This window comes from Neoarius graeffei, chromosome 17, assembly GCF_027579695.1.
Source record: "Neoarius graeffei isolate fNeoGra1 chromosome 17, fNeoGra1.pri, whole genome shotgun sequence".
NCBI classification, from domain to species: domain Eukaryota; kingdom Metazoa; phylum Chordata; class Actinopteri; order Siluriformes; family Ariidae; genus Neoarius; species Neoarius graeffei.
Genome location: NC_083585.1, coordinates 70,781,459 through 70,802,963, shown reverse-complemented (window position 1 = coordinate 70,802,963; position 21,505 = coordinate 70,781,459). Strand labels below are relative to the sequence as shown.

Sequence of the window (21,505 nt, the reverse complement as noted above, 5' to 3'; positions counted from 1 at the left end):
TCAAGGAGAGGTTATTTTCCTGGCATCAAGAGACCAGCTGAGCCACCTCCTCCCTGTAGGCGCACTCATCTCCTCCGGTGATCAGCCCAATGACAGTGGTGTTGTCAGCAAACTTGATGATGGCAGTGTTGCTCTGGGTGGGGGGTGCAGTTGTAGGTGAAGAGGGTGTACAGGAGTGGACTGAGCACACAGCCTTGGGGGGTCCCTGTGCTCACTGTCTTGGTGCTGGATGTTCTGTTCCCAACTCTGACAGCCTGGGGTCTGTTTGTGAGAAAGTCCAGGACCCAGCAGCAGAGGGAGGATGGCAGTCCAAGGGTGGAGAGCTTCTCTGTCAGTCTGCTGGGGATGACGGTGTTGAAGGCTGAACTGTAGTCCACAAACAGCATTCGAACATAGGTGTTCCAGGTGTGACAGGGCTGTGTGGATGGCTGCATTGACGGCATCGTCAGTTGAACGGTTCTGACGATATGCGAATTGAAGGGGGTCTATTGTGTCTGGGATGTCCTTTTTGATGTGTGACATGACTATCCTCTCAAAACACTTCATTACAACTGAAGTGAGTGCAATTGGGCGATAGTCATTCAGGCATGTTATATTGTTTTTCTTTGGGAGGGGCACTATGGTTGTTGTCTTGAAGCATGTGGGCACAGAAGACATGGAGAGGGACAGGTTGAAAATGTCTGTGAAGACCTCTGCTAACTGTGTGGAGCAGGCCCTCAAAGCACGGCCGGGGATGTTGTTAGGGCCGGCTGCCTTTTGGGGGTTAGTCCTCCTGAAGACCTTGCTCACCTCGGTTATGGTCACAATAGGGGAAGAGCTCTGTGCTGCCTCAGTTGGTAGAATCCCTCTGCATTGGTTGGTGTTGAGGGTGTCGAAGCGAGCATAGAACTCGTTCAGCTCATCTGGTGATGTGTTGTGGTTGGCTGTGACCCTGCTGTTCTTCTACTGGAAATTGGTGATATGTTGCAGGCCCTGCCACATGCATCTGGAGTCTGAGGTGTTGTAATAACCTTCCAGCTTCAGTCTGTACTGCCTCTTGGCTTCCCTGATGGATCTGCGTAGGTCATATCTGGCCTTTTTATATCCATCTGTGTCGCCAGAGGCAAAAGCGGTGGAGCGTGCATATAGCATGGAGCGTACTTCACTGTTAATCCAAGGTTTTTGGTTTGGATATATTTTGCAGCGCTTGGTGGGGACAATGTCATTAATACATGTACTGATGTAGCTGGTGACCACAGATGCATATTCCTCTAAATACACAGAACAGTCTTCTCTCAAAGCAGCAGTCTTAAACACATCCCAATTTGTAGAACTGAAGCAGTCCTGGAGCACTAGATCAGTCTCTTCATTCCAGACTTTAACAGTTTTACTCACTGGGGGGGCTTGTTTGAGAAGGGCCTCGTAAGCTGGGTAGAGGAACACAGAGATGTGGTCAGACTGTCCAAAGTGGGGGCGGGGCACAGCCTTGTAGCCATTCCTCACGTTGCTATAGAGATCTTGCATGTGACGTCACAGCCGATCCAGATTGTGACAGACGCCATCTTGTAGGTCAAACGCCATATTCCGCCTTCTACTTCTACTTCTGGTTCTACTTCTGCTTTTACTTCTACCTTTTCTTCTGGAAAACCCTACTATATACAATTCTACTACAACGGCTGTGGCTACAAGTTCTCCCTACCTGTGCACGGTTTTTATGTTTTTTGTGTGTATTTTTGCGTGTTGTTCGTCTGTACCAGACTTCAATATCCACTACAACCGTATGGACTTACTGGACATTGGTTTCCAGCAGAAAATGACGGTTTGTAGCGATTTCCATCGCATGCACAACATTCCGGACGAGAAAAAAAAAACACATTCCGGACGAGACCAGATTGCGAGACCAGCGGGGTCTCCGTGGATTGTTATCGGAAGCAAAGCGAAGGAGGCAGCGCCGGGAGCCGAAGCAAAAGCGAGGCTACAGGCAGAGCCGGCCTGTTGACTAAGCTCAGAAAACAGCCACTCAAATCTCCACTGCCAAGCCTCTACCTCTCCAACGCCAGATCCATGTAAACAACACGGACGATTTGGAATTACCTTATTCTATAATCGGCTGGTCAGTGCTATACTCAATACTTAAGTGACTTACCCATCCAGTGAGGATCATTTTCTTGTTTACAAGATGCCACATCTGAGTCGCTGACAAATCCTGAATTTCTGTAGAGATAACTGTCCAGAGATTTATAAGCACACAGTGCTTCACCACTGAACAGCGAGGGAAAGTTGATGAGGTAATCATACACGTCCGGGTATTCCGCTGGCAGTTCAAAATCTGGTCGTGAAAACTCCGTCCGGAAAGCCATAAGGGTCACAAATCTGTAGATCGTTTATTTTAGACATATATCTAGTTATCTGTTCATTAGAAAAATGAGCCGTGTAGTCCGTCGGTTGAAATTGATCCATTCTGTACACGAGTGCAGCAGTATTCAGCGGTGTTTTTGACTGACACGATGGCGGTTGTGTACTTTCCGGTCACGTGACTGCAAGATCTCTATAGACATGGTCCAGGATGTTGTTGTCCCTTGTCGGAAAGCTCACGTGTTGATGGTACTTTGGTAGCACAGTCCTGAGGTTGCAATGATTAAAATCCCCAGCCACGATGAACACGGCATCTGGGTGTGTGGTCTCGTATTTGCTGATGATGTCATGTAGTAGTCCTAGCGCTGTAGTGCGGTCGGCCCACAGCGGGATGCAAACAGCCAGCATAAACACAGCACTGAACTCCCTCGGTAGATAAAAGGGTCTGCACTTCACCATCAGCACTTCAATGCCCGCACAACAGTGTTTTTCAACCACGTGTACGTCTGTACACCATCTGTTGTTAACATAAACACACACACCGCCACCTTTGTTTTTACCGGAAGCAGTGTGGTCTCCGCGGTGCATGGAGTGGGTCTGTAGTTCAATGGCCGGGTCTGGCAGGCTTGCAGTAGTCCAGGTTTCTGTAAAAATCAGGGCACAACACTCTCTGATCTCACGTTGAGATGTTATCCTGGTTCTCAGCTCATCCATCTTATTCTCGAGCGAGCGAACGTTAGCTAGCAGAAGATTAGGTAGCGGTGGTCTTGTAGCTCTAGCCTTTAGCCTAGCATGTAGCCCACCTCTCTTACCGCGCCTCTGTTTTGGGTGATATATGTAAATTACATTTAGGTTTTTCTAAATACAAAGTCAGAAATACATTTTATTTATTTTATCTAGACAGGTAGCAAGGAAGCTTGTTATTGTTATTCATTATTTAAGGAGAAGGGGTGGGAGTTTATAAGTTATACTTCTCACTCCTTTTCAAATATGTATTTCTATGTATTATGCTTAAATGTTTTGTTTTATTTTTCTTTTTATTATTTTGGTTTTCATATTCGAAATAAACACTTCAATCAATCAATACTCAATGTGAACAAAAGGTAATGCGAAGAGCTGAATGGCAAAAGCAACTCCTGCATTTTTTTTCCTTCTGTCAGTGTTCCCACTCCATGAATAAATGATATCTTTCCCAAATGGGATCATCAGATGAAACACACATCAGATATGAAATGACGAGAGACATGACTCAGAGAAATAATGACAGGAAGCACTTTATTCAGTCAAACTGAATCACACCATGACCTTGTTTATTTTTATTTTTTGACTATATAATTTTTAACCCCGCTTGTTATTGTATACTCTAACTTTTGTTCCCATGTTGATCATGTAACTCCTCTTGGGCAACAATGGAAATAAATGCTTGCACTTTATCATGTTATCCATTTATTATTATGCTATTGTACCATTCTTATACAATGTCATTTTAATAATGAATAAATCAAATCAAATATTTTCAATGATGTTCAAAACTACAATCCGATTGGTTCATCAGCTCGAGCTGTCCCAGGATTTTCCTGAACACACTGACAATTAAAATATAAACTTGTGAAATTATATGACCAAACCAGAGCTGCTAACAAACTTTATTAGACTTCAGAGAATTATTTAACATCTCATCTCATTATCTGTAGCCGCTTTATCCTTCTACAGGGTCGCAGGCAAGCTGGATCCTATCCCAGCTGACTACGGGCGAAAGGCGGGGTTCACCCTGGACAAGTCGCCAGGTCATCACAGGGCTGACACATAGACACAGACAACCATTCACACTCACATTCACACCTACGCTCAATTTAGAGTCACCAGTTAACCTAACCTGCATGTCTTTGGACTGTGGGGGAAACCGGAGCACCCGGAGGAAACCCACGCGGACACGGGGAGAACATGCAAACTCCACACAGAGAGGCCCTCGCCGGCCCCGGGGCTCGAACCCGGACCTTCTTGCTGTGAGGCGACAGCGCTAACCACTACACCACCGTGCCGCCCTTATTTAATATCATTTTAAAAAATAATAATTGCATGGAGAAGGCGGTTTTGTGTTATTTTTCAGGTTATATTCAGGGAATTTTTTATTTGGTTTGATTTATTTGGCAATAATACAGTACATAAAAATAATAAAATTACAAGTTACAACTTCACCTCAAACACATCATGGCTGTATTATTATTATTATTATTATTATTATTATTATTATTATTTAAGTCTTTATTGACAATATAGCAACAAAATACAAATACAGTTATTAACACACACACACTCTCTCTCTCTCTCTCTCACACACACACACACACACTCTCTCTCTCTCTCACACACACACACACACACACACACTCTCTCTCTCTCTCTCTCACACACACACACACACACTCTCTCTCTCTCACACACACACACACACACACACTCTCTCTCTCTCTCTCTCTCTCTCTCTCGGTGAGCCAGGGGGAGTTTTCAAATAAAGACTTTAAATAATGAGCACAGTTGAAAAGTTTTAGCAGCTTTCTTGTCGTTAGAGTCAGAGATGATGTTTATCTGTTCGGTTTCCTGTTTGAAGGCTGTAATGAAGGCTTTGAACGACTAAATCTGAATATGATATTTTCCACAAATGATCAACAGATTTATTATTCATAACTCTTTCTGGTTTTTTTGCTTTTATGGAAACCAAACAGTCGATATTTCCAACCCAGAGAAACTCCGAGTCTGGCTCTGCGCCTCCCAGCGCGCTTTACCAGCGTTAGCATTAGCGTTAGCATTAGCATTAGCGAGCCCCCGCGGGCCATCAGTATTCTGCGCATGCGCGGAAAGAGCGCCCATCCGAAGGGGGTGACGTCATAACGGTGAGAACGTGGAGACGCAATAATGGGCGTGTTCAGCCGAAGCTTTGCACACCTTTCCCAGCAGTGCAGGTGAAGCGAGCAGCAGCTGGACAGACTGTAGCGTAAAGACAACAGCGGTGACTTACATTCTTAACCTCAACCCAGCTGAGGAGGAGGAAAGCGCTTTATAAACATTACTGCAGGAAAAGACTGACAGCGTTACTGTGTCTGAAACTGTGATAAAGCTCTTGTCTGAGAGACGCGTCTGACTTTCAGAACAGAGAGTGAAAATGAGCACGATGGAAAAGGAAGAGCCGCCGCCGCCGCCAGCAGCGGACAGGAAGACATATGAAGAACTGGAGGCAGAGTTCCAGGAGGCGCTGATAGAAGTGAAAGGAAAGAAGACTCTGGCCAAGTTCAGTGTGGAATACGACAAGCTCATCCTCGCCTTGAAGAAGTCACAGGAGAACGAGAAGAAGCTGATTACAAAATGCCAAAAGCTGAACGCAGAGATGAAGTCCAACTCTGTGAAAGTGGAGGCGGCCCTCAGGCAGTCTCACGAAGACCAGATCACCATTATAAAACTCCGAAAGGAAGTCGAGATGACTTATGTAAAGGTGGAGGTAGCCAATGAAAAGAAGAAGACTGCTTTTGACACGATTAAGACAATGCAGCGGGAACTCAACAAAGTTAATGAACTCGTGGAGCGTTCAGGTCTTTTATCACTAGAAGAAGGGCAGACTGTGGACTGCATCCTGAAAGACAAGATGCAGTTAGAGGCCGAAATAAAAAAACTGCAGACTCAGCTGTCGATTCTCCAAGAAGATTTAGTAAACATCACGACCAAGCAACAAGAGACTGAGGAGGACAACATGATGGCCCAGGAAACCATTCTACAGTTGCAAAAGGATGCCCGAGTGCATCAGGAGGTGTTCTCGAAGCAGACCCTCGAGAAGGAGAAGCTGGAGGAATCCTTGAAACAGGTTCAAGCAGACCTTGAAACCAAGCAGATGGAAAAAGAGATGCTGGTCACACAATGTCAGGGTGTCACTGAAGAGAAGGACAAGGTGACGGAGGAGCTCCTGAAGCAAAAGATTCTGAATGAGAAAGTCTCGAATAAGCTGGAGGAGATGAAGGTGCGCAACACTCAACTCCAGAATGACATCGAAAAGAAATTATTCAGCATAAAGAAGCTCACCAAGGAAAATGAACAAAATGCCTCTGAACTGATGGTGGAGAAAAAGGAGAATAGTAAGATGAAGCAGGAGCTGGCAAAACAGGCCAAGATGAAGAAGTTGGTCTGTCAGACCAAGGAACAGAAACGGCAGGTGGAAGGGCAGAGAGATGCACTGAAGCACCAGGTCACATGCATGAAGAAAGAAAGGGAGATGACACAAAAACAAACCGAGAGTGACAAGATGACAATAACCAAACTGATGCATGAGAAAGAAGTGCTCAGTCGGGATTTGCTCAAGAAAGCAATGGAAACGGAGGAGCAAATAAACTTGGTGAAGAATCATGAGTTTAAGAACATGGCGTTGGAGCAGGAAATTCTCAAATCCCAAGATGAGCTACAGAAGAAGGGCAAAATGATCCTTCAGATGGAAAAGGAGCAGGACCGGTGCAACAAAGAAACCAACAACCTCACACACAAGGTCTTACTGAATATGGAGGAACGTAAAGTGCAAGAGCGGGAGATGATTGATTACAAGAAGAAGATCGCTGAGGCAGGCATGAAGCTCAAGCAGCAAGAACAACTCAACAGGGAAATCAGGGTTGAACGCAACAATTACTCCAAGAGTCTGCTTGATGCTCAGAATGACCTCAAAGATTTGCAGCGCAAGATGCACTCCATGAACCAAAAGAACCGTGAGCTCTTACAGGAAATCCAAAGCAAAGAGGCAGCACTGGCCAAAGAGCACGCAGAGCTCCAGCAAAAAGAGAAACAAAAGGAGGTTCTTAAGGCTGAGCTTCAGAAGATGAAGCAGGAGACCCAAAAGACCATGCACTGTCTGGACAATCAGAAGCTCAAACTACAAAACTTGCTGAAAAAAATAGCAGATGCTGAAGCCGAGAAAGCGGTGCAGCAGAGAGAACTGAACCAGGTCATCAGCGAGCGGGACACTCTCAGGAGTCAGCTGGCGCAGCAGGACGAAGAACTAGAACAGCTTTCTGAGAAGAACAGGGTTCAGGAGTCTATCCTGAACAAAGGAAGGGACCATTATGACCAAAGGGTGCAGGAAATCCACTTGCTCAAGCAGGAGATCAAGAAACTGAGGAGTGAGAAGTTAGCCCTCAGCAATTCCGTGTCCAGTGTGGAGTTCCTCAAGCAGCAGATCGGCCATATGCAGAAGGACCTGTTTCGGGAGCAAGCAAAATGTAAACGCTTGCAGAAACTACTCGAAAATCCCATTAACATTCATCGTTGGAGAAGAAAGAAGATGAGTGACCCGAGTAACTTCGAGCTGATCCAGAAGAACCAACGTCTTCAGCGGCGCCTGTTAGCCAAATGCAAGGAGGTTCTGGAGAAAGAACATCAGCTCAAGGAGAAGGAAGAGCTGTGTGAGGAAATGAAGCACGTCGTAGTGAATTAGCTCTTCATCCTGGTTCAGCCCGTTTGGATTCCGAGTGAGCACCAGAACCAGGAGGAGGCCAAGCAGGACACCTGCAAGAACAGCAGCCAGTGCTTGGACAAACCTGTCGAGACCTGAGGTAAAGGAGCAGCGTAAAAATAACTAGATGTTTCACGCTGATCACAGAGTGACCTGTCTTTCAGTTTCAGTCACGTTCTACAGCACTCACTGATGATGATGAGTAAACATGAAAACATCTACTAACTCATTTATTATTATTATTATTATTATTGCGCATATCAGTATCAGCAGATTCCAAACAGTTAGAGATTTATTTGGGTTTATCTTTCCCTCAGGTCACTGATGCGTGCTGATGGCTTTGGGTTAAAGCTGTGTTTTATTGCTGTATTATTGAACAACACTCCAGTAATAACTGTTTCAGCTTGGCTGTATGTCGAACTCGGACACTTGATTGAAGATTGTGGATAAAGATGATCAGAATCCCTTTCACTTCAAACAGGACCAGAACATGTGCGTCAGGTTTGCTTCTGTCACGCATTTCCCCTTGGTTAGAGTGTAGAACATAAAGTGGTGCTTGAAAGTTTGTGAACCCTTTAGAATTTTCTATATTTCTGCATAAATATGACCTAAAACATCATCAGATTTTCACACAAGTCCTAAAAGTAGATAAAGAGAACCCAGTTAAACAAATGAGACAAAAATATTAGACTTGGTCATTTATTTATTGAGGAAAATGATCCAATATTACATATCTGTGAGTGGCAAAAGTATGTGAACCTCTAGGATTAGCAGTTAATTTGGAGGTGAAATTAGAGTCAGGTGTTTTCAATCAATGGGATGACAGTCAGGTGTGAGTGGGCACCCTGTTTTATTTAAAGAACAGGGATCTATCAAAGTCTGAGCTTCACAACACGTTTGTGGAAGTGTATCATGGCACGAACAAAGGAGATTTCTGAGGACCTCAGAAAAAGCGTTGTTGATGCTAGAGATTTCTAACGTACTCCTCCTAGATGGTTCATCAAATTCATGTCAAACTTGGCAAACAGTGATGCCAAGATATTGCTGAATGTTGAACTTGATATCTTGTAATATGATTCTGATACTAACACACCGCCTAGTGGCCAGTGTTAGTAATCACCAGTCATACGCACCGCCTAGTGGCCAGTGTTAGTAATTACCAGTCATACACACCGCCTAGTGGCCAGTGTTAGTAATTACCAGTCATACACACACCGCCTCGTGGCCAGTGTTAGTAATTACCAGTCATATACACCGCCTAGTGGCCAGTGTTAGTAATTACCAGTCATACACACCGCCTAGTGGCCAGTGTTAGTAATTACCAGTCATACACACACCGCCTCGTGGCCAGTGTTAGTAATTACCAGTCATACGCACCGCCTAGTGGCCAGTGTTAGTAATTACCAGTCATACACACCGCCTAGTGGCCAGTGTTAGTAATTACCAGTCATACACCCCGCCTAGTGGCCAGTGTTAGTAATTACCAGTCATACACACACCGCCTCGTGGCCAGTGTTAGTAATTACCAGTCATATACACCGCCTAGTGGCCAGTGTTAGTAATTACCAGTCATACACACCGCCTAGTGGCCAGTGTTAGTAATTACCAGTCATATACACCGCCTAGTGGCCAGTGTTGGTAATTACCAGTCATACACACCGCCTAGTGGCCAGTGTTAGTAATTACCAGTCACACACACACCGCCTCGTGGCCAGTGTTAGTAATTACCAGTCACACACCACCTAGTGGCCAGTGTTAGTAATTACCAGTCACACCACCTAGTGGCCAGTGTTAGTAATTACCAGTCACACCACCTAGTGGCCAGTGTTAGTAATTACCAGTCACACACACCACCTAGTGGTCAGTGTTAGTAATTACCAGTCATACACACCGCCTAGTGGCCAGTGTTAGTAATTACCAGTCACACACACACCGCCTCGTGGCCAGTGTTAGTAATTACCAGTCACACACACACCACCTAGTGGCCAGTGTTAGTAATTACAGTCATACACACCGCCTAGTGGTCAGTGTTAGTAATTACCAGTCACACACACCATCTAGTGGCCAGTGTTAGTAATCAGTCATACGCACCACCTAGTGGCCAGTGTTAGTAATCACCAGTCATACACACCGCCTAGTGGCCAGTGTTAGTAATCACCAGTCATACACACCGCCTAGTGGCCAGTGTTAATAATGACCAGTCATACACACCGCCTAGTGGCCAGTGTTAGTAATCACCAGTCATACACACCGCCTAGTGGCCAGTGTTAGTAATTACCAGTCGTACACACCGCCTAGTGGCCAGTGTTAGTAATTACCAGTCATACACACCGCCTAGTGGCCAGTGTTAGTAATTACCAGTCACACACACACCGCCTCGTGGCCAGTGTTAGTAATTACCAGTCATACACACCGCCTAGTGGCCAGTGTTAGTAATTACCAGTCACACACACCACCTAGTGGCCAGTGTTAGTATTTACCAGTCATACACCACCTAGTGGCCAGTGTTAGTAATTACCAGTCGTACACACCGCCTAGTGGCCAGTGTTCATAATTACTAGTCACACACACCACCTAGTGGCCAGTGTTAGTAATTACCAGTCATACACACCGCCTAGTGGCCAGTGTTAGTAATCAGTCATACGCACCACCTAGTGGCCAGTGTTAGTAATCACCAGTCATACACACCGCCTAGTGGCCAGTGTTAATAATGACCAGTCATACACACCGCTTAGTGGCCAGTGTTAGTAATCACCAGTCATACACACCGCCTAGTGGCCAGTGTTAGTAATTACCAGTCACACACACCACCTAGTGGCCAGTGTTAGTAATTACCAGTCATACACACCGCCTAGTGGCCAGTGTTAGTAATTACCAGTCACACACACCACCTAGTGGCCAGTGTTAGTAATCAATCATACGCACCACCTAGTGGCCAGTGTTAGTAATCACCAGTCATACACACCGCCTAGTGGCCAGTGTTAATAATGACCAGTCATACACACCGCCTAGTGGCCAGTGTTAGTAATCACCAGTCATACACACTGCCTAGTGGCCAGTGTTAGTAATTACCAGTCGTACACACCGCCTAGTGGCCAGTGTTAGTAATTACCAGTCATACACACCGCCTAGTGGCCAGTGTTAGTAATTACCAGTCACACACACCACCTAGTGGCCAGTGTTAGTAATTACCAGTCACACACACACCGCCTCGTGGCCAGTGTTAGTAATCACCAGTCATACACACCGCCTAGTGGCCAGTGTTAATAATGACCAGTCATACACACCGCTTAGTGGCCAGTGTTAGTAATCACCAGTCATACACACCGCCTAGTGGCCAGTGTTAGTAATTACCAGTCATACACACCGCCTAGTGGCCAGTGTTAGTAATCAATCATACGCACCACCTAGTGGCCAGTGTTAGTAATTACCAGTCATACACACCGCCTAGTGGCCAGTGTTAGTAATTACCAGTCATACACACCGCCTAGTGGCCAGTGTTAGTAATTACCAGTCACACACACCACCTAGTGGCCAGTGTTAGTAATCAATCATACGCACCACCTAGTGGCCAGTGTTAGTAATCACCAGTCATACACACCGCCTAGTGGCCAGTGTTAATAATGACCAGTCATACACACCGCCTAGTGGCCAGTGTTAGTAATCACCAGTCATACACACTGCCTAGTGGCCAGTGTTAGTAATTACCAGTCGTACACACCGCCTAGTGGCCAGTGTTAGTAATTACCAGTCATACACACCGCCTAGTGGCCAGTGTTAGTAATTACCAGTCACACACACCACCTAGTGGCCAGTGTTAGTAATTACCAGTCACACACACACCGCCTCGTGGCCAGTGTTAGTAATTACCAGTCATACACACCGCCTAGTGGCCAATGTTAGTAATTACCAGTCACACACCACCTAGTGGCCAGTGTTAGTAATTACCAGTCATACACACTGCCTAGTGGCCAGTGTTAGTAATTACTAGTCATACACACCGCCTAGTGGCCAGTGTTAGTAATTACCAGTCACACACACCGCCTAGTGGCCAGTGTTAGTAATTACCAGTCATACGCACCACCTAGTGGCCAGTGTTAGTAATCACCAGTCACACACACCGCCTAGTGGCCAGTGTTAGTAATTACCAGTCATACACACTACCTAGTGGCCAGTGTTAGTAATTACCAGTCATACACACCGCCTAGTGGCCAGTGTTAGTAATCAGTCATACACACCACCTAGTGGCCAGTGTTAGTAATCACCAGTCATACACACCGCCTAGTGGCCAGTGTTAGTAATTACCAGTCACACACACCACCTAGTGGCCAGTGTTAGTAATTACCAGTTATACACACCGCCTAGTGGCCAGTGTTAGTAATTACCAGTCACACACACCACCTAGTGGCTAGTGTTAGTAATTACCAGTCACACACACACCGCCTAGTGGCCAGTGTTAGTAATTACCAGTCACACACACACCACCTAGTGGCCAGTGTTAGTAATTACCAGTCACACACACTGCCTAGTGGCCAGTGTTAGTAATTACCAGTCACACACACACCGCCTAGTGGCCAGTGTTAGTCATTACCAGTCACACACACACCGCCTCGTGGCCAGTGTTAGTAATTACCAGTCATACACACTGCCTAGTGGTCAGTGTTAGTAATTACCAGTCACACACACCGCCTAGTGGCCAGTGTTAGTAATTACCAGTCATACACACCGCCTCGTGGCCAGTGCTAGCCAGTAAATAAAACAAAAGAGACTGGCTAGGATATAAGAAAATTCTACAACCCAGAAACAGATGGGAGCTCCGCTTTTAGGCAGTGCCTCAATCTATATATTAGTGACCTGCCATCATTGTGCATTTTGTTGCAGACATATGAAAACTCTGCATGTACACACACAGACACTGCAGACACAGGAAAGCTAAGATGACATAAGATTACAGCGTGAGACAGAGATAAGGAGGAGACACATGTATAGTTTTGTACATATATAAATGTACATTTTCACACCACAGAAACACACACACAGTCTTTGTCTATCTCTCATCCGTCAAGCAGTCATGGCATTTGCAACATGCACATCACCTTTGAACATTTGATGAATATATGGCATGTGACTGTTTTGTTGGGTGGCGGAAACACACGTGCGAGGGCCTGTCAAGGCCGCTAGCGGCTTTAATTATTATTTATTATTATATACACATTCCTTTCGGGTGTTCAGCGCATCTTTCTCTTTCAAAATTCTCTCAAAATCTTCCGTATTTAACAAAGCAAACCTGGTGGCCATGTTTGTTTACAAATTGTCTCAGTCACTTGCTAGTGCAGAAGTTTTACATCTCCGATGTGTCTCTCTTCTAGTTTTTCGATGTCTATTGGTCAGTTTTTCTCTTGTAAATATGCGTGAAAAATCTCTCATGGAGTTTTGGGAGCCTTTCGGGTGTTCAGCGCGTCTTTGTTTCCTGGTGAACACAGAAATGGTTCTGCGCATCCATAGCAGAAAACTCATTGAATATTTGCATCAACTCCGATGTGTGACGTCATGTCTTGACAACCATGCAATATCGTAACCCATATTCAACACTCATTCTCCATTGGGTAGAGTGATGTAATACACGTAGGATAAGCGATATGCTAACAATATCACATGCTATCAAACCAAATGAGTGAAACTTGCTAGAAGGGAATAGAACATTTTTATTCCGTGGAAAAAGTGTGGTGTAATTTCCCGATATTTCATTTCACCTTCAGTGAAGAATTGTTAATTACCCAATCTCTGCTCTTCCGTAAAAGTGTAATCCAGTTTATCTGCTGGGAAAAGGTGTTTATTCTCTAAATTATCCCAATATAAGATTAAGTTTTAAAGCTTATGAGCTAAAAGACATCCTGCCTTTTCCACACGTTCTTAAAGATATCTTCATTTATTCTGCTGGTAATCACTGCACGAAGATTTCAGCCCGCACTCAGAGCAATTCTGTTGGTGTTTATGGAGAGTTGCTGCTCCAACTGCTGTATACAACCCAGAAGTTGTTCTATTTACTTGCTTTATTCCAAGATAAAATGATTTCGCTTCTTTATGGTGATCATTACCTCAATAATCACAGAAACGTTTATCCACCAGTTATCTATATTAATGGAGAAACAGATTGAGAAGTCAGGATTCTGTTCTGATGATTTCTTCCCTCACTAAAGTGTTTTGTCTGGGGGGTAAAAAAAAAAAAGAATAGAAATAAACAGACAGGAGTATGAACATTGTTTCCATGGAGAAAAGAACCTTGAGACTGATACAGCCAGCTTCATTCATGAAACATCAACACTGAAGATGTTTTAGAGAGACAGAGCTTTGGAGCTGGAACAGTCCCAGGATGGATCCACTAAAGCCAAAAGGATCCATTTCAGATTCAAAACGGTGGAGTTCACCGATTGCACACGTCACTCACTAGATTTCTCTCACTTGGTTCAGCTACATTTTTACCAGAGGTGGACAATAACGAAGTACATTTACTTGTGTACTGTACTTAAGTACACTGAGTATCTGTACTTTGAGTATTTTTTGGAAACTTATGACTAACTTCACATTTGAAACACAAATATTGTACTTTTCACTCCATTGCATTTTCTAAAATGTGATTGTTTTTCCACAGGGGATACTGAGAGCCCATCAGTAATCACTCGGGTCACATCATGTCCACAGACTGGATAAAATCAAGCTCAGTGATTTCTCCACAGCATTATTTAACATGATCAGTTGATAGCAGAATGGAAGGTGGTGGTTCTTCTGGAGAACACACACACACACACACACACACACCAGTGGCTTTACCCAGAAGCCATGTTTCAGTTTTCTGGAAGGATTAAAGAGTCATTTCGTTTTAAACCTTTGCTGAAAACGAGTCACATCACAGCCTACAAACACTTGCTGTCTGACCTGCAGAAACATATTGAGGTCTGTAAACGTTTTATTCCAAGAGAAAGCTTGCAGTGAAGTTGTCTGTGCTTTAAGAGCTAGCAATAACATTGCAGTAGCTGTGCAGTCCGGTCAGTCAAATGACTTTCTATGGATTTGCCCTCCAAGTTGCCATCGCCTTGTCCACGACTAACGCCAACACATGGCTAGTTAACTTGGACACAGCATGTAAAAATGGAGTTACGCTAACATGAATAATGTTAACTCATCTGAAGTCCTTTCAGAAATGTTTTAGCATCATCTTGCCAAATAAACAGAACGTAGAAATCTATCTAGTAGCGTTAGCTATCCAGTATGATTTCAAGTTTGAAAAGTGTTTGCTAGCATGTCAGGTGGAGTTTCACTAACTAGCTAGCTTAACATTAAACCACCATGATGCACAGCATGCGTTCATTTTGCGAATTTACATTTCTGTCCTTGGTAACCAGCGTTAGGTTTTGTAAGTGTTGTGGCAATAATACAGCGATGCGTTGACAGAAAAATGTACTTAATACTTTATTTTTAAAAGCAAATACTTCAGTACTTTAACTTAAGTTTCACTTGTATCGGAGTAACATTTAACCAGTAGGATCTGTACTTAAGTAATGAAGTTGGGTTTTGTCCACCTCAGATTTTTACTGACTGCTCTTTTAGAACGTTTGATATCTCAGCCACGTGTGTGAAATCCAATCAGTTCTGATCTCCGCAATCACTTATACAAGAGACCAGCTGGGAGGGAATTCCACACATACCTGCAGACTCTGCGTCACCACATCTCCCAGTCTGCAGAGTATTTTCTGGGGGTTTTTTCCCCAGCCTAATGAGAATTTTATTTTTTTAAAAATCAGACGTAAACAGGACTGAGGGTGGGTTTCAGTTTAATGGCGGTCGTATCAAACAGAGCTATACATTTATTTGCCTTTCTTGGCCTTTATCTTCCTCAGGTAGAACTCCAGTTCCTTTCCCTCGAGAATGTAGCCATCAGCTCTCCCACACTGTCCCGGTCTGGAAGAAATGCATGCTGGGAAAACACACAGAGGGGAAAAGAAGAGCCGGGTCATGATACCTCCATACAGAACTGGTGTAGATTTTACTTTCTGCAGAATGTTTACAATCAGAGAGTGGCAAGAGTTCGTCACTGGTGTCAGTAGCAGAACTGGAAGTTTCATCACGAGTGCTGAATTACAGGAAATAAAACCGTGTGGGATTGAGTCAAGTCTCACCAAGCAGCTTGCCCTGCTGGAACTGCTCGTCCAACAGAGGACTGATCTTGCTGTTCTTTCTGCGCTTGTCAAACTTCTTCTGCACCTTCTTCGACCTCTTCTTGTTCAGAATGTCCTCCTCTTCAGGGGTCTAACAGGACACAGCACAACATACTCACGTCATCTAATGCATCATTCTGCTCAAATCAGTGACTCAAACACTAGGAGTCGTGTTAAAAAGTCTGACTGCAACGTTTAATCTCTGTAGAACCAGATGTTTAGGTTCTTGCTCATGTTAGACAGTTCTAAAGAGGTTCTTATATCTGAGAGCCTTCCCACTTCAGTCTTTCTCAGAGTGTTCGACTGCATCAGTCACTCAGGAGCAGAACTGGACAACAATCTCATCACAGAAAGACCATTTAACACTCCACACCAACCTCACACACTCGTCTACAGCCTGACTAATCCCCAAAACAACACTCATCCCCGTGTTATTCACATGCAGCAGATTGTGTACTTAATGTAGATTAAATCATGTGTTCTGTCACTAGAGGGCAGCACCGCTCAGAAATCATGCCTCAGTATGAAACAACACTGTTTAATGTTCAAGCTAATCGTATATTTAATATACAAATAAACTTAAACACTTCTGATACTGATGTACAGAATAAACAGCTGTGTGGTTCAAGTGAACACGTACCAGTTTGGCGCCCTTCTTGCGTCCCAGAGGCAGGGCGTAGTGAGATTCATACCACTGCCTGAAGGGGGCACTGTCCACCAGGATCACACAGTTCTTCACCAGGGTTTTGGTCCTGACCAGCTCGTTATTGGAGGCGTTGTAGACCACATCAATGACCCTGGTCTTACGGGTGCAGCCTGAAACCATCAACACACCACATTCCACACACGATTACATTAACCTCTACACACAGTGCTCTGAACACTACTTACTCAAACACTGGCCTCACACACACAGCAGAGCAGCTGTTAAGTGCCACACTGAAGACACTGAACATGAACTAGTGTAATTCATCTCAAACAGCTCAGCGTCCTACAAGTCAGGATAAAACACTACAGTTAAAAAGGATTAAAAAGGATTACTTCATTAAATTTCCATTAACAAATCGCTTCCATTACTGATAAAGCTTTGAGTCTGGCCTTAAAACCAATCGAGAATCTCCCTAAAACATTCACCCTGTGGAACTTGAGATAGTCAGTCTGTGATTCCACTAGAGGGCGGAATAGAGCAATAACTTCAGGGCCAAACCCTCAGCTAGTGAAAAACACTCCAACTCATCAGTGAGAAATTACATCTAAATGTTTATGCTTTATCTGCATCTCTCCCCACAAGAACTTAAAGTTCTGACAGTAGCGTTGAGATTGTGTTTCTGATCCACCGAGCTGTTTTTTTTTTAATTCGAGCCCATGTGACTAACATGGCTGCTCACCTCAAGCGAGCGTGATGTTCCTGAGCTGTGGTGTTTGATGTATGGAAAGTTTCGGACCTGCAGGTCTTTTCTCAGAGTTGGAACACAAGTGTCTCTCACACACAGTCAGTAGCAGAACTGGACATGGTGTCATCATCGAAAAGACCCGCAGGAATAAACTGAACTACCATCTCTCTCTCTCTCTCTCTCTCTCTCTCTCTCTCACACACACACTTACACTCGGAGCCCCAGGAGAAGTTGCCCACATCGAGTCGAAGTGCACGGTATTTCTTATTCCCACCACGAACCCTCACCGTGTGGATGCGCTTTGGGCCGAGCTGGGAAAAAAAAAAATTAAATTAAGAAAATAAAATAAACCCACACACACACACAAGTTAACTGTTCCACAAACCACACCCACATCACCATCAGTGTGTCCATGTGTCAGTGTAACTATGACGGATCCTAACATCGGAAGGTCCAAAGCTTTGACCAAAACGGTCAAATACAGACCGACCTAAGGACGTGTTTACATCACTCACATGGACACCATACTGATCACCATGACAGCACACCAGACACACACCACCACAATACAGTAAACCATGGAGACAAAAGCACGAGTTTAAAGACTACCGACAGCATCACAACATAGTCCTGAACAGGAAGTCCTGCTGAGTGTTTTACTGGATTAAATCAAACCCATGTCTACGAGCAGTGTTCCCGAAATATCGTCGGACACCGGTCATGACAGATGAAAAATTCAGTTGTCCTACGTAATTAACATAAACGTCAGTCAACCTGACCGATAGCTATTGTAATTACTAATATAAACATCCAAATCTAAAACATGCCCGAATTTAATGTGAGAAAACAACTCACACATCGTATTTATTGCAACTTAAAGTTCTAATACTCCATGCATCAATGTCTTTACGCGGTTTCGCATACCTTAAATACATGCCAATCGTGCACAGTTTTCTCACAGCGACCTACTTAGTTCATTGAGAAGATACGTTATCGATCGATATGCTGTCCAAATGCATTCGCGCCATATTTGTTTACCTCGTCACTGTATGGATGGCTCTGATTGGTCTGTCTATTGAGGCCGCTCCCTTTATCCAATCAAAAGTCGCCTTACTACCTCTTTTGGTTGCTCGCTGTCAAAATGTCCATGCTGAATGCGGCCAGTAAAAGCGTGCATTGGTTTTTTGGAAAAAATGCAAAATTGGACACGTCAAACCACAAGTTGCTTTCAAAAGGAAAACATCTGTCAATTCTGAAGGGGGAGGAAGCAGCCATGTCGTCGTTTTCAAGAGGCATGGCGAGTTGGGAGCCCTTGGCTTCGTTACGATTACGGTAAAAAACTCAATTTTTGTGACTGCTGATCGTGTTGTCAAGACTAGCAGGAACCAGCAGCAAGATGTTCAGATGTGTGATACTGTTGATGTTGAAAGTGAAGCTGTGGCTGGTTCTGATGGAGATGTTGAAGAACCCGTTCCTCAGATGGATGAGTGTTACGAGCATGACTCTGATCTTGATGCAGGCTATGAGAGCTCTGATGAGCAGGATGAGGAAACTAACAACCGTCTGCTTGAGAAATTCAGAAACGAGGTTTGATGTGTTCAATGATAAACTGATACAAAAAATATCAGTAACTGACCGATTCAACGTGCTGGAAAGGACACTGTCGAATAGGACATTGTGGAATAAATAATAGTCCTTGATTTTCTTGCTTGTTTTCATTCATTTTACACAAAGCTAAAATTGTCTGACAAGGTCTGAAAATGTCTGACACAGATCCACCCAACGTCAGACAATATGACTGATGTTAAGGAAAGTTTTTCGGGAACACTAAGAGACACAGAGCGTCCTGCTGTTCAAGTAACACGAGCGGGGCACGTTCGGTTCAGATTTCCCTTCAGGAAGGAGTACGTGAGCTTTAACGCTGCAGTGGATTTATTCTTTAACTGTGGAGAAAGTGAATTACTTTATAGATTATGGTACCTGAAGAGGAACCACAGCATTACAGAGCTAAAGACTGTGAAACACACAGAACATGGTTCTGTTAATATGGGTCATAAAATGACTGAGTCACATTTTAGTTGGATAAACATCCAGAAAAGTGTGTTGAGTTTTAGTCACAGTGCACACAGTCAAGATCATTTTATATTTTTTAAAGATGAACTAAAATTTTAATAATTTTTTTTTTACAGACTTCAGTCCAAGAGGTAATAAAAGTAAAACACTGATCCCGAACTCACTGAATCCTAAAGAATTAAGGCATGTGATCTGTGACTGCAAACTTGAGCTGAACAAACCACAGTGTAGAACTGGGTTTAACCGAGCAGAACTTTCAGAATCGTGTTTATTGGCCAAGTTTGTTGACGCACACAAGGAATTTGGTTTCAGCAGTTAGTGTCTCATTAGTGATGCAAGAAAAGAGAAAGAGCTTAAAAAATGAATAAATGTAACTGATGTATATGTAATAAGTGTGTACAATATAGACATTACACAATGTCGCTCTGCGTGTGTTCCTCAGCACTGTACCTTGGTGTTGGATGGAGGCCGTCCGAGCTCATACTTCCTCTTCTTGTGGACGGGTTTGCGCTTGCCACCGGTCTTACGGCGTTTGTGCCAGTTATCCCTTGAGATACCTTTATTATAAACATAAAGGCAGAAAGACAAGTCAGTGCTGGAATCCCGGCACAGTGCGCAGCAAAGCGCCGCACGCTCGAGTGTTCAGTTCTCCAAGGTGAGTCTCAGCAGGGTTTACTCAGACTCCGCATTGCACTCATCACACACACTCGAGTCCTGTGGGGGGTCAGACTAAACACCACCAGCCCGAAATACTCAACACCCTGACCTGCACTTACAGCACACACACACACACACACACCTGTAACAGAGAAACTACAGTGAGGTCAAGAGTTTATCAGTGTAAACTAAACACAAACTCATTATTACACTCAACATTCCATCTGTATAATCCAGGATCACACTCAGCCCTAAACACCCGCAAATCACATATAAAAGTTAAACACAGCTGAAGTTTACACAAGTATGAAATTAGTGAGCACTCAGGAGTGATTTAGTCTCTCAGCGCCGCACTACGCTAAGCTAATCGGCTAATCAGCTCCAGGCCAATCCGAGCACTTTCCAATGTTTTCTCCAAAAACAAGTTTCAACCTCACCAACATTTACACACACTGCGCAGAGTTCATTTCATTTAAATAACCAATTCATTTTAAACCCCTGAATAAGCAGTGCAGTCAGCAGCAGTGTGAACCCACAGAGCGCCGCCATCTTGAGTCACAACTCCAAACTCTCATCACAAAATATACAGCAAACTGCACACACACGATCACAATACGGGCTCGGAATCCCCGCGCTGTGTTTATTAAACAACCTCAACATACCGTTAAAATTAAATTTACAGTTAAATCAGGCGGATGCGCGCGGATTGCTGTGAGCGGGACAGGACGGAAGCACACATACCCATTCTCAGGCGCCGGCTAGAAAGAGGAACCGCAAAGGATCATGGGCAGGTTTCAAGCGTCCACTTATCGCGAGATTCTGCGAGAAGAGAACAGGCTTTGGGACGTTGTGACGAAATGAAAGGGTGACATTAATATTAAAAATTTATTTTTTCATATATATATATATATATATATATATATATATATATATAAATAATATTTCTAAAATATTTTTTCTACAATTTTTCCCTAATATTTTTCTTGAGGAACACAGACACTCGTGAACATTTCATGGAACGAAATAAAGATTATTTTGAAAAATTATATACATTTTTGTGGCCCTTATTTGCAATAAACAATGCGAAAAAAACTTTATATATTACACGAGTTATTTATTTGTTTGCTTATTCTATTTAAAATATTTTTGTTCTGCGGTTAAGGAAAAAATTATAGCCTGAAAACAGAGAATATCATTTTCCAAAACACATTTACTTCTTTATTTTAATATTTAATCAGCAACATTTTTAAAAAGCTGAATGGTGCGTTCATGTGCTATGGGAATTATGGTAAATACCAAACGCCGACATGGAAAGCACACATGAGCGGGGGCCCCCTCTTGTGGTG

General features: G+C 43.8%; 2 protein-coding genes and 1 non-coding gene across 6 annotated transcripts in view; 1 reads left to right on the top strand and 2 right to left on the bottom strand.

Moving 5' to 3' along the window:
• The first annotated feature begins 4,937 nt into the window (after window positions 1-4,937).
• On the top strand, window positions 4,938-15,746 carry LOC132864517 (cilia- and flagella-associated protein 58-like). 2 transcript variants are annotated; one of them, XM_060897965.1, is made up of 3 exons: window positions 4,938-7,919; window positions 8,137-8,311; window positions 14,472-15,746. In XM_060897965.1, exon 1 carries the CDS (start codon window positions 5,498-5,500, stop codon window positions 7,799-7,801), a length of 2,304 nt encoding a protein of 767 aa, XP_060753948.1. In that variant the 5' UTR covers window positions 4,938-5,497; the 3' UTR covers window positions 7,802-7,919; window positions 8,137-8,311; window positions 14,472-15,746. The 2 variants fall into 2 exon arrangements, with proteins under 2 accessions (XP_060753948.1, XP_060753947.1); XM_060897964.1 differs by having other exon boundaries at window positions 8,137-15,746.
• Window positions 15,635-21,505, bottom strand: part of rps8a (ribosomal protein S8a) — a 403,017-nt gene continuing 397,146 nt past the window's right edge. For 2 of the 3 annotated variants that reach the window (XM_060897967.1, XM_060897968.1), the window contains exons 2-6: window positions 19,953-20,060; window positions 17,641-17,740; window positions 16,676-16,851; window positions 15,997-16,126; window positions 15,635-15,794 (exon numbers count right to left, since the gene is read on the bottom strand). In XM_060897967.1, the coding sequence (XP_060753950.1) occupies window positions 15,685-15,794; window positions 15,997-16,126; window positions 16,676-16,851; window positions 17,641-17,740; window positions 19,953-20,060 (624 nt within the window). In that variant the 3' untranslated portion in view covers window positions 15,635-15,684. Of the gene's footprint in view, window positions 15,795-15,996; window positions 16,127-16,675; window positions 16,852-17,640; window positions 17,741-19,952; window positions 20,061-20,900; window positions 20,981-21,505 lie in introns of those variants that run through there. The other variant, XM_060897966.1, reaches the window with a different exon arrangement.
• LOC132865137 (small nucleolar RNA SNORD46) lies at window positions 17,841-17,947 on the bottom strand. The gene has a single exon (XR_009650306.1). It is a non-coding gene; the product is annotated as a small nucleolar RNA SNORD46 (small nucleolar RNA).